General features: G+C 40.6%; 1 protein-coding gene across 1 annotated transcript; it reads right to left on the bottom strand.

Annotated features, from left to right (window-relative positions):
- Positions 1–3,827: 3,827 nt before the first annotated feature.
- Positions 3,828–11,796, bottom strand: TSLP (thymic stromal lymphopoietin). Its single transcript, XM_054488292.1, has 5 exons — positions 10,337–11,796; positions 9,792–9,928; positions 8,915–8,959; positions 8,202–8,336; positions 3,828–5,908 (listed from the first exon to the last, which is right to left on the bottom strand). Exons 1-5 carry the CDS (start codon positions 10,368–10,370, stop codon positions 5,780–5,782), a joined length of 480 nt encoding a protein of 159 aa, XP_054344267.1. The 5' UTR covers positions 10,371–11,796; the 3' UTR covers positions 3,828–5,779.
- Positions 11,797–13,310: the final 1,514 nt, after the last annotated feature.

Genomic DNA, 13,310 nt, shown 5'->3' with positions numbered 1-13,310 from the left:
TTTGTATCTCATGAGAGGGGAAGATTATCACTCTACTGCCTTTTTTTTTTTCTTAAGTGAGGAAACATTTTTTCAGAGTTTCCCCTCAAAAACCTTACGCTTATTGTTCATCACCAAAGGTGGCCATATGTTTATCCTGAATAAGACCTGAGTCAAGGTACTTGCTTACCAATATGCTTATCAATATTAGCCTGGTTACCTCTATTAACTCCAAGCAAGGATATTGGGACACCCAGACTAGGTTAGACTAATCCAGATCCATCCCAGGAGCTGGGATCAATCCCTAAAGCCCTCTGGTGGATGAGGAAATAGATGCAAAATTAAGAAGTGGTAGAATCCATGTTGAGGAGACAACTACAATATCTATTAGTTAGGTAATGAGGATAATTTCCACTTATTGGAAGGCATTTTTTATTTTAAAATCTCAAACTTTAATCTCAAGTAATAGAAAGTGTGTACTTCAGAATCAGCCAGATGCTACACATACTAGTTGTGCTACACTGGATATTTCACTCACTGAGCCTTTTCTTGCATCTATAAAATGGGGATAGCACATAGCTCACAGGATTGTTGCAAATATTTCATAAGGTAGTATAAGAAAAATAACTGATAAAACTACTCAGTAAGTGCTGGTTTCATTTATGACAATCCTTGTCTTTACTTAAAGAATAGCGGAGAATGGAAAAGAATCATCCCACCCTCCTACTTAAACAGAAGCTAACAGGTAGAAATCAATAATTAAGTCCAACCAATGTAAAATTTTTTTCTACTTATATCATGATATTGTTCACGATACACTATATACAAAGTACAGGAGAAAGGGTTGAAGTGCTCTGGGGAGGAAATCCTAAGAAGAACATGCTGAAGGTCTTTACAATTCCATTGGCTGCTTTCAAGATTTTCTGGTTTTGAGCAATTCGATTGTGATGAGCATTAGTGTAGTTTTATCTGTTTCTTGTGCTTCACTGAGCTTCTTGGAACTGTGGGTTTAGAATTTTTGTGAAGTTTGGAAATTTACCATTGTTTCTTCCTATATTTTTTTCTGTACCTCTTTACTTAAGAGACTTATTACACGTATATTAGGCACTTGCAGTTGTTTCACAGCTCACTGATGGTCTTTTCATTTTTAAGTTATTGTTTTCCTTTTGTGTTTTATTTTTGATAGTTTCCCTGGGTATGTCTTCAAGTTTACTAATCTTATTTTTTGCAACATCTAATCTCTCATGATTACCATTCACTGTGCATTTCATTTCACACATTACAGATTTCATATCTAGAAGTTGGACTGGGATTTTCTTTATGTATTCTGTGTCTATATTTAACTTTTTGAACATATTGAATATAGTAACAATAACCATTTTAATGTCCTTGTCTGCTAATTCTAACTTCGATGTCAGCTCTGAATCAGTTTCACTTTTTCCCCTTATCATGTGTTATATTTTCTCACCTTTTTCATGTCTGATAATCTTTAATTGTATACAAAATATTGTGAATTTTCCTTTTTGGGTCCTAGGTATTTTTTATTTCTACAGATATTCTTGAAGTTTATTGTAGGATTCAGCTAAGTTACTTGGAAACAGTTTGATTCTTTCAAGTCTTACTTTTAAGATTTCTAATGCGGGATTATTGCAGCAATTAGCCTTGGGCTAATTGTTATTAATTACTAAAGTAAGACTCTCCTGAGTGCCCTACCCAATGCCTAATGAGTTGTGAGATATTCCAGTGTAGTTGATGAAAATAGGCAATTTTCCTGGCTTTGAGTGAGTAATGGACACTATTCCCTCTAACCTTTCAAATGACTCTTTCCCCAGTATTGGGTAGTTTTCTCATAGCCGTATGAGTTTTCAGCCATGTGCTGAAAAGTACTCAGCTAAATATTCAAGAGATATCCCTACAGGTCTCTGAGCTTCTTTCTCTGTGCACCTCTCACCTGAGGTACTCTGTCTTTTGAACTCTGCTATCTTGGTAGAGTTCAAAATTGCCAGGCTGTCAATAACTGTGTGCTTAAACTTTTCAAACTTCTTTCTATTGCCACAAAGCAGTCCTAGACAGAAAACTAAAAATAAAGTTATCTGACAGGCTCTGTAACAGTCTTTATTCCTAATCTTTATAATGGTTACAAACAGGCATTCAAATAACTAAATTTAAAGTATTTTCCTTACCATTTGCCAAGGACTTTATATTTATAATGTACTTTAATTCTAATGATAACCCTAAAATATAGGAAGCATCATTCTTATTTTAGAAATGTAGAACCTGAGGCTCAAAAAATTCAATTTGCAATTAACTTTGTATATGAGCTATTATCCTTTGTGTTTAGACATAAATAACTTTTGCATGATAATCATCAGTGAAGCTATATTATTTGGTAACCTGTAAATACTGGGTATCAAAAAGTATAGGTGTATTTACAAAGTGTAATGCCAGACGAAAGCCAACAGATATTCTCAAAGCTACAGCTAGAACAAAAACGTTTGAGAAAACCTAGTACTTTTGAATAATAAAAAGGAGAGAATACTAAAAAATCTCAGATCAGTTTAATGTTATTGTCTGGTATAATTCTCAGAGAGTTGGCTTGTAAGATTTAGAAAGGAATATAATTGAAATATTTTAAAATTCCCATTTTTAGATAAATTTATTTGATCTGTAGGTTTGATATGGGCTTAGTATGTTTTGACTTCAGTAAAGCATTTGATAAATTTCCCCTCACCTTTATTTTGATATGGATAGAATGAAAAAATTGATATTTGATTCTTAAAAGTTAAAGGAACTTTTTTTTTCTTTTTTAACAAAGAACATTGACAAATAACTTTACCAGCCTATAGAGTTGCCTCCTTTGACGGTAAGGAGGGCTTAGTCCTGCCTTGGTCAACACTTTTTCAAAAACTGAATTAAGCAATAGAAAGCCTATGAGGGAGAATTATGTAATAATAGAACCAAGAGCCAAACTCTCAAGATATCAACATGCTGAGGGGATAGGACAAAAACCGATAAGAAATGGTTAAAAGGAATAAATGTGAAGACCTGTTTTTTGGTTAAAATTATATAAATAATGTGGAACTATGAAAACAGAAAACATAAAAATGCAGCAACAGCACTAAAAGTAAACATGCCTTAGTTTGGAATTCATCCACTCCCTCTCGCTCCCCACCTCCATACACTAAAATGACATGCTATGTATAAGAAATATCAAAAGCAAAGAGACCCAGAAAGAGTATAATAGAGAGCATAGATTACTTGGCAAATAAGATGTGGAAATGTTGTAATGGTAAGGGTACAATGATCAATAAATGGCTCCATTGATTTTTTTAGGCATTGGATAAAAATGGTTTCAGCAAGAAGAAAGCAAAACTTTATGGATACAGAGAAATAAAGAATTATATCTGCTAGACTTTCTTGTTTTTTCTTTTTTTTTGAGAGGGAGTCTGGCTCTGTCACCCAGGCTGGAGTGCAGTGGCACAATGTCGGCTCACCGCAAGCTCCGGCTCCCAGGTTCATGCCATTCTCCTGCCTCAGCCTCCAGAGTAGGTGGGACTACAGGCGCCCGCCACCATGCCTGGCTAATTTTTTTGTATTTTTAGTAGAGACGGGGTTTCACCGTGTTAGCCAGGATGGTCTCGATCTCCTTGACCTTGAAATCTGCCCGCCTTGGCCTCCCAAAGTGCTGGGATTATAGGCATGAGCCACCGCGCCTGGCCAGCGGTAGACTTTCATACAGCTGTCTTAGCCTCTGAATGAAGGAGACAAAAGTGAGAATATAGATTATATAAATAGCATAACTAACAATGTAGTCTCAGTATGTATATATCCAACTTTATATGCTTAAATCACAATTTGCAGCTTCCTTTTTATTGACCATGAAACATTGACATAACTGACCGAATGCTGTACTAGTCCACCAAGAAAGCCTCAATACATTTAAAAAACCAGAGATGTATGATCCACATTGTTACAACATTTGGGAACGTTCTTACCAAATTAGTATGATGCATCCTCTTGCCCATTACTTTTAATTGACAGTGTAATTTAAATGACTAATTTTACATTAAGACATATGTGGAATACATAGAATAAAATATATAAATTATACAAATTATTAAAGATAAAGCAGAAGATTCAAAGAAACTGCACTTAATGGGATGACTTTGAGTTGTCTCCTTTCTCCCTAATCCTCATTTCTTTTAGGGGAATTGGGCCCAAAATTTTGTGAAAAATTATGTGTATTTATTTTCATAGTTCAGTAAAATCTAGTCAGTGAATCCCTACTAAAATGGAGTTAATAGACAAAGAAATTTCTGTTACAATGGCATTTAAGGGCTTGGGTCAGGTCTTCAGAGGAAGATTTTTAGAAAGCAGGCATGTCCTGATTTTCCTCAGGACAAAAGAAACTGCCTATTCAGCTACACCCCAAGCTTCTCTGGACAAAGGCTGAGTCTTACCTACTTTGCTATCCCCAGTGTTTGGCTGAAGGCTTGTTCCACAGTAAGTGCTCTTTAAATGTGGACTGGACATATAATGTAAACTTCCTCTTACCTGTTGGCAGGTAAGATGGATTGAAGGACATTGAACTTCCCCACTTCTGTCATGGTTTAGCCCCAACTAACCCTCAGGGAGTAATTAGAGGAACATGTCTACTCCTAGGAAAAATCAGTGCATTCCCACGTGCAGTGGGTTGCCCTTCCCACTGGTGTTTAGAGGGTTCTGAGTGGAAGTTGAGTGAGAGGGTGCCTGCGGTTCTAGCTTGCAGCAGGAATTCAAGAATCGATTTGACATCCCCTGTTCACTTTTGCCTACTTTGTTTCTTCCAGGTGTGAGGAAAGTTCAAGAGGGAAAAAAAGAAAAGACTAGTGACATAATTTAAGAAAAGGGTGATTGCAATGCATTCTGAAGCTGCCTATCTCCAAATATTCTCTCCTATAGGCAGGGCCAACAGGTATAAAGGGGAGCAGTCAGTGGGCTCTAAGGATGAGTGGAGGTAAAAACCTGAAGAAAGATAATGTCCCTTACAAAAGTATGTGTGCAAATTGTCTAACTAGATTTGAAAGATAATTCATAAGAAACAAATTTGAGAATTATTTTATTAAGAAATATATAGTGTCAATTACAAAGGAACATGTACATTTTCAAAAGTGTTCACAAAATAAATTAAAGTCCATTCTATAATTTATATGTATATTTATAGTAGCTGTAACAAAGGTACTTCTCAGGATCTACTTGTATATACCACTCTTGTCTGTTAGATAATATTTAAAACTTGGCTTAGAATACTTTCACAATATTTTGCTTGAAAATTATTTCAGATTGCTTCACTATATTTACAACTATTTGTGAAACCCCATTTGCTTTCACTTTCTTCTCTCGTAAATTTTTAGTTTAACAGAAGAAGTGTTATTACATGTAGAAGGAATGTCTGTCTTTTAAATGTAAGTTTAGGTTCTATCATTGAGTTCAATATTTTTCCTTTTCCAAGGAAAAGAGTTCTCCTGCTGCACTTTTGGATTTTCCTCCTGAGCAATGCTTATGCAATTACAGCCGAGAATTACTGCCATGAAGCCAGTCATCAATGTTATGGAAGCTTCCCTCAACATTTGAGGAGTAGTACTTCCCCTGCATTATAAACTTACACAACAAAAACTTACAAAAATAAGTTAGGAAACTCTTCTGTAATTAAAAGATAACTATTTGTGGTCTTCTTTGTCACAGTTAGAGTTAATGTTTCATCTACTTAATAAAGATGATTTATTTTGGTGCTGTGAAATATGACCATAATAAAGATGGTTTACTGTTGTTTCAGTAAAGGTCGATTGAAGCGACGCCACAATCCTAGTAATTGTGACACTTGTTCCAGACATTTATTGGTTGTGACTTTCCTTTTTCTCCTCTTCTTCATTGCCTGAGTAGCATTTATCTGTAGAATATAAGAATCAATAGTCAAAATTACTTTTCACCATCTTTAGTAACAGTTGAGAGCAGGTTTTATTGCCTTCTCTATGCAGATCCATCTTTCAGTGTGTCTCCAAAGCACCTGCTTACTATGTGCTAGCATGTGCCTTCTCCAGGGGAATGCCTTCCTGTTTCTGTACCCACCTACTTTTGCTTCAAGGCCAAGCACCACCTCCTTCAAAAAGCCTCTGCTAATTTCTCAGACCTTGCTTTTGGAAACTCTTCCAGTGCTTAAGAGTGTGTGTCATTTAACTTGGCTCTCACTTAACATGCTTTTCTTTATATTGCATCATAGGTATTCCCCATAGCACTGAATACAGTGTCTTAATCATAGGAAACACTGAATATTTGTTGAGTGATTAAGTAAATGAATAAATTGCTGATTTCAAGATCTCTCTGACAAGATCACAAGTTCCTCATGGGCAAGAGCTATCTTATACCTGTTTATAGACATAATTCAATAAACCTAGTCTATTTTTTGGACCCAAAATGCATGCTCCTGCTCCCCATCCTTCCCCCTCCCCTGCTCCATTGTCTAGATGTGTCACAGACATCTGAGGGTTTGTTTTATAGAGGATTCCAGTATATACCTTTATCTGAATTACCTTTGAGTACTACACTGGGCCTCCTAAACACATGGTATGCAAATTAATAAAGTCACAGGGTAATTAAGCACAAATCTTTAAAAAATCTGCAAAATCATTATTATTAGTCTTAGACTCTCCATTTGGGCTTGGGAGGGACTGAAATAAATCTCTCCAAACTCTCCCTTTCTCACATGCTGTCCAAGAACTTGATCTAGCTTTTTGTTTGTGCTCTTATTTAAATGAATTTTATCGTGGCCATCTGTAGATTTGCCAGGGTCTCCTTCATAAGAAGGCATGAAGCCAAATATGTTTCTCATATGGCTGTCTGGTATTGAGTTTCTAATTCAAGCTCAACCCAGATCAGCGCTATGGCTTCAATCCTCAACCTCTAGAAAGTGACAGTCTTGGCCGGGCGTGGTGGCTCATGCTTGTAATTCCAGCACTTTGGGAGGCCGAGGCGGGCAGATCACAAGGTCAGGTCGAGCCCAGCCTGGCCCATATGGTGAAACCCCGTCTCTACTAAAAATACAAAAGTTAGCCAGGCGTGGTGATGGGCCCCTGTAGTTCCAGCTACTCAGGAGGCTGAGGCTTGAACCCGGGAGGTGGAGGTTGCAGTCAGTGGAGATCGTGCCACTGCATTCCAGCCTGGGTGACAGAGCGATACTCTGTCTCAAAAAAAAAAAAAAAAGTGACAGTCGTGTCCATCTACCTAGATTGTAGACATATAAAGTCCACTAGGCTAATAAGGAGCAATCATACATATCTGCACTTGTCTCTCTCTCTCTTCCTTAAACTTGTCACCATGAAGATAAATTCTCTACTTGCTGACTGAAATAAATATTGAGTGCCTGTTATGTGCCAGGCACTGTTCCAACTGCATTTACATGTGTTGACTAATTTAATCCTCATAAACAACCTGTATAAGGCTAACTGATATGATGCTTACGTTATCCATGAAGCTGCAGTACACAGAGGCTAAGTAATTTAACTAAGTCTTCACAGAAGTTATAGGGCCAGGATTCAAAGTCAGGCAGGTTGTCTCCAGAGTTCCTATGCCTAACTTTCCACTACACTATCTCCATATTTAATGCTACACAAGCATTCAAATGCAGATACCTACATGTGCAAAAATATGTAAAGAGACAGCAATAGCGCCCATACAAGCAATTAAGCAAACATAGGATAGAGATTTTATGTATAATGTAATTATACATTTAGCAAATAAGCACACAATAATTAAGTGATAAGAACAAGAGGTGTTGCTCAAACTTTGGACTGGACAAGAATCTCTTAAGGAGCCCCATAATCTGACATTTTAATGTTGAAAGTCTGGGTTGAGTACCTGGGATTGGCATTTTTAACAGCCATACTCCTATGCTCCAGCAATCAAAACATTCTGATATAGAAGGCTCACTCATCATACCTTGAAACACTGCCCTAAGGTTTAGAACCATAATTCAGCCAAAACAGTATCAGAACCCTAGAAACAGGTGAGTTTGAGTCCGGGTATCAACGTGGGTCTAATTGACATCCTACCACTTTTACCCGGCTCGTTTGCTCTTCGAAAGATAAAACCTAAATAAAAATCAGAGAATGACTTCTGCACCAAAGCCCCAGTTTAATTTGAGGTTAGCCCCAAGGTACAGCAAGCGTCTGAGGCTTCGGGCTTACCTGAGTTTCCGAATAGCCTGGGCACCAGAGAGCTAAGGCAGCCTTAGTTTTCATGGCGAACACTTCTTTGGCGAGCGACGCGCAGCCGGCGGTGGGATTGAAGGTTAGGCTCTGGATTTCAGTAAGGCAGTGTGGCTGCTCATAGGCGGCAAAGTTTACGAGAAAAGGAGAAAACACCAGAGAGAGAAAGAGTTGGTGAGAATTGAGTGAAAGGGGAGGGGAGGAAGGTCAGGGAGGAGCGGGGGACACAAGTCGAGAGTCAGAGCGAAGAGGTCACGGTTGAGTAGAGCAAGGAAGAACCAACCGCGGGGGAGCAGGGGCGTGGCGAGGGTGGCGGAGGGCGCTTGTCGCGAAAAGACTGTCACCCACGCTCTCTCCTCCCAAGTCTCCAGTGGGCGGAGGCTGCCAAAATCCCGAGCCCGAGCGCGGAGGCGCCGGACCCCAGCAGGTGGTGCCCCTGACAACGTTCCCTCGTCCCAGTTCCCAATTTGCCTTTCCTCCGGATAGAGACTTCCTCTCCCTAAATTGGAACAGAAGTGTTGTCCCAAGCTAGGCGCAGCCCCGCGCTGGCAGCCCAGATGTCCCCTATTCCCCGGCGGCGGCGTCCAGGAGCCCAGGCACCTCTCGGGGTTCTGCACACCGCAGGATACTCCCTCTCCAAAATGCCTGACGTCTCCCTGGAGAAGGCCAGCAGCACTGAACTCTCTACTCACCCGATTGCTACAGGAGACGGTGTTGTTGAACTCGGTACTTTTGGTCTGAAAGAAAGAAAAATAGGACAAAGAGGGTAAAGACTTTTAAGTCCACAAGGAAAATCATCCCTCCACCCTTTGCTCCCAGGCTTTAAAGGTGCCCTGAAAACAGTTTCCACTCAGGTACCTGTTTCCTATGTCATTGACAAGGCAGTGAAATAGTCTTTAGATAGTGCTGGCTAGTGCTTGAAACCACACCCAAAGGTTCAGGTCTCAGAGGGCGACCTCCTCCCTCCCTTCCCTCAAGCCAGGGCTACACATAGCACTATGCTTGTGAGTAATAATGCCATTCTTTGGATGTCCACATCTGTACTGTGGCCATTCATGAATACAAACTCTATCTAGAAATTAGGTTAATCAGGAAAATGATTACTACTGTATGTTAAAAAGAATTCCAAGTACACCACATTCTGTAATAAATAGCATCATGAAACATCTAAAACACTGGAGGAACCTGGAGTACAGCATCAATCCTTAGAGTTTAGCTCATGAGAATTAACTCTCTTTTACTCCTCTTTCTTAAGCTCTTACCTCCTGCTGTCTTTTTACAGCATAGTCAGAGTAGCACTTTAGCAGAGGATAGACATCCTTCGATGCATAATGCGCTATCTATCAATACCTGCTCCTCATCAGCATCTGTACACTTAGAATGTGCCAATTTCTAGATAATCATTTTAGATTAGATATATGAATATCACTTGTAAGAATTCTTGACATAATGTGGGGCCATGATTTTTTCTAAATTATTTTTCTTTCCTACAAAGTTAAATTGTAGAGTGTGTGTATGCCGACTCGTCTGATGAAAATACATTTGTTTTAAAAAAGTTTCTTCACTTACCCCACTCATATATGTAATCAGGTCTTTAGAAATAGTACTGAGATAGGCTGCTTTAATCTTCTCAAAGTCACAGTTAGTGAAGTCGTAAGTTAGCACCAGCCCTACAAGTTGTAAGATGAAGATTTTCCTGAAAGAAACTGACAGAACATATAGTAAGGCAAAAGGGAATGTACGTGGAAACCCAATTCCACCCCAGTTTCACACTAAACTCTTCCCACCAACAGTGTAAGAGATCTGTAAGGCCTGCCTTAGGGGCCAGTGCTCAAGCACCAGGTTTTGCCTCTCATTTCCAGTCCACAGGAAGCCCTTATTCACCCATGCTGTTGCCTTAAGTTGGAGTCTCCCTGATGCTCCAGAGCTTTCTGGCTGCACTATATAACACCTAAACGCCTACGGGCTCTTTTCTCCTAGGCCAATGATTTTCTACCATGTCATTCTCTTCCTTTATAGAATTCTGAATTGATGATGTGAAAGGAAAAAAAAAAAAGGAGTAGCTAAATCTATGGAATTTTAACATTAGTAAAGTCATCAGGAATTTCCCTCACCTTCCTCCTTTTTGCTTTGCCCTAAACACTTCATAAGTGTGAATGTCCTTTAAGAAATGGATACCAGTGTCTTTCTCCTACAGGGCATTTCCATGACCAATCCTTTCTATTTGGGAGAAACACCTTCTGAAACCAGCAGCCACTGTAAGGATTTGGAGTCCTTGCATATGTCCCGCCCATTCTGAACATCTTAGAGAATTTCGTGTGGCCACTTTCAACTAGTGCTTTCCCTTCTCCTTGGCCAGTAAGAAACTGTGCTTACTTATGGGACGCTTTGGAGGGTGGGTGCAGTCTCAGTCTTCGACAGCACTTTCATGTGAAAGCATTAAATGTGCAACCGTGACCAGAACTTAGGGGCAGGAACGATAAGAGGTTGAAATAAATGGGGAAAGATCTGATGTGGCTTGTCCTCAAAAACCCTACTTTTCAAATATTCCATATCAATTTCAGGAAAAGCGCCTACTCTTGGTGAATAGGGGCACCTTAGGGGCTGAAGGGTCCTCTAGCACTTTCTAGTAGGTGTCAAGAACTTTTAAAACCACAAATTCCAGCTCCCAGCCACCTTCACAGTCCCACTCTTAAGGCCAGCGTTAAACGTGAGGACGCGACACAAGAACGGAGCCAGACCGCGCTGCTGGGTGCCCCGCGGCGAGCGCACGGAGAGGATGCTGTCCTGAGCTCAGCTCTCCCGGAGGCGGCGCACGCTTTAGTGCGCTCTGCCTCCCAGATTCTTAGCCCCGCGCAGCGGAGACTGGAAAACGTCTGTCACCTGGGGCCTCAGCCCGGGCACCAGTTTTAGAGACAGGAGAAGCATCGAGATGGCGGGCTCAGATTTTTACTAGCAAACTCTTGTTGATCCAGAAAAGGGTGCTTAAAAGCGCAGCCAAGTGAGTCAGGGAGAGTGCCCTAGAGGATGTCTGTCTAGCAGTCTTCCGAGTTCCAGCAGCACCAATGGAGGGTTGAAGGGAGGGAAAGGCCGACACGGATCAGGTTGCTGAGATGAACCCCCTGATCCGCCCTAGCTTGGCTCATGCGGCCCTGGGCGCTCTCTACACCCAGGTCCCCTCTCTCTCTCTTTCCCTTCCGCTCCCCCGTCCATCGCACCCCCCACCCCTGCCCCCCGCCCTCGCGTGTCGGAGCCTGCATCGTTCTGGCCCTTGGGAAGTTCCTAGGAGTCATCGCTCGGAGAAAGGAGGTTGGACGCCGTGTGTGAGTCCCAGCAAATGTCACAGGCCATGCGGTGCCTGGGGAAAAGAGCAGGGAATGTCGAGGGATTCGGGAAAAGAGTAGGGGACAAACTGGAGCCAGAGTTGAACTCTCTTTCATTCAGAGGGTCGGAAAACCTCTGATTCACCGCTGACTTCAAAAGTGGCCCTTTTCTGGAATTCTTCATGTGTTGTACTCAAGTCACCACAGCATTCATTGAAAAAAAAGTCCACTCTTCCCCCATCACCAACTTCTCAGGGTATTGTGGGATGATGCCAAAACCTGATTAATCTATTGTGACGTCAGAGATTATTCTGGTCGGCAGCTGGACATTACATAGGCAGACAGGAGCTAAACTCAGATTTCTTCACTGGGCTGGGATAGCTCCAAGAGACAAAGGAAATGGCATGGTGGCTGCTTCTGTCACCCTCACCTCACATGCTTTCCCCTCTAGTGGCTTGCTGTAGGGCCAGAGAGTGTGAGTGCCCACTAGAACCTTCAGCTTCATCTCTGGATTGCTGATGGGGGCAAGAACAGCAGAAAGCAGCCTGCACTGAGGTTCGACTTGCATTCTTCTGGAGGTATAACCAGGCTGCCTCCCTTCTTTTGTTTCCTCTTTTAAAAACCCCTTGTGTCTATGATCTATGTAGAGTCTTTGTTCAGATGAGGTAGGCAGGGTGTCTCCTTCTAAGGCATCCCAGCTGTCTCTTTGTCTGTTAAAACATTGCTAAACACTTGTTCCTGTTGCCCCCAATTTCCTTATCTGTAATTATGTGACCTCTTAGATCACCTGGATTATATTACTTGTCTACTCAAAAAGTTATGGCAAAACAACCTACTCAAGGTTGTTTTGAGATTTACAATTATCCCTCCTGCGTTGGCTCCAAGCTGTCTTTCCAGCCCTATTTCCTTTGTTTTCCTAGGCTTCCAGCAAACAGTGTCTGAAGGTAATATGCTCTAAACATGCTCTGAGCTTTCTTCCTCCCAATCTGAGATGTTAGATTTTCATGTCTTTCCATGTTCATCTTATTTGATGTCTCCAAAAGTGGTCTCCTACCAGGATGTGACCTCATTATCCTGTAAGCCATATCTATTTTGGACTTCTTTCTATGGCTTCTATAGATTACTTAACATTTCAATAATGTTTTTCAACCTTATCTCTCTATTAGATTGCGAGTTCTTTAAAAGCAGGTAATGTTTTATAGCAGTTCATTTGTTCACTATTTACCTTTCCAGTAGCATTTGAAGTGATTTGCAATAAATACATTGGTGTCAAAAGGTAAAAAAACAGTCAATGTGAGACAAGAGAATGGAGCAAAGGAATAAGGCTGTTAGAATCAGGTGCAGGGAAGGCTATAGAAAAGCATTACTAAAAACTGGAGAATTGTAACAATTGATCTCAAAAGTGAGTTTTGAGCTTCTAAACAGCCACTACAAGGGGTATACTATGACAAGCTCTACCATACACAAATTCATCATGAAAGCCAGTTTTTCTTAAGGTTATGGTCATCATCATAACCACAATAGGGCTGTCTTGTGTACTACATGTAATAGATATTCAATGAATTCTCAATGTGCTTAAGCATATTAACCTTCTATGAAGATCATTGTCAGGAAGCAAATTCTTTTCCATTGAAAGAACCTCTCTATAAATACTTCTTTTTCTAGCTCTTTGCTGCTGTCTTCTTGGGATCCGCTTATGTCTCACCTGGGGCAACAATTCAGACCAGGGCCATCTGTGAAAATTCAGGGTGAGCTGAAAAGCTTC

The sequence above is a fragment of the Pongo pygmaeus genome, chromosome 4 (assembly GCF_028885625.2).
Source record: "Pongo pygmaeus isolate AG05252 chromosome 4, NHGRI_mPonPyg2-v2.0_pri, whole genome shotgun sequence".
NCBI lineage: Eukaryota > Metazoa > Chordata > Mammalia > Primates > Hominidae > Pongo > Pongo pygmaeus.
This window is presented reverse-complemented; position numbering and strand designations above follow the sequence as displayed.

Bases quoted from the DNA above. Each gene is read 5' to 3' on its own strand.
- TSLP (XM_054488292.1), bottom strand. From the start codon at position 10,370: ATGAAGTGTTTAGGGCAAAGCAAAAAGGAGGAAG. The intron at 8,960-9,791 runs GTAAGTGAAGAA...TCTTTCTTTCAG, and splicing joins TGATTACATATATGAGTGGG to ACCAAAAGTACCGAGTTCAA. The intron at 8,337-8,914 runs GTGAGTAGAGAG...GCCTATGAGCAG, and splicing joins CCGTCTCCTGTAGCAATCGG to CCACACTGCCTTACTGAAAT.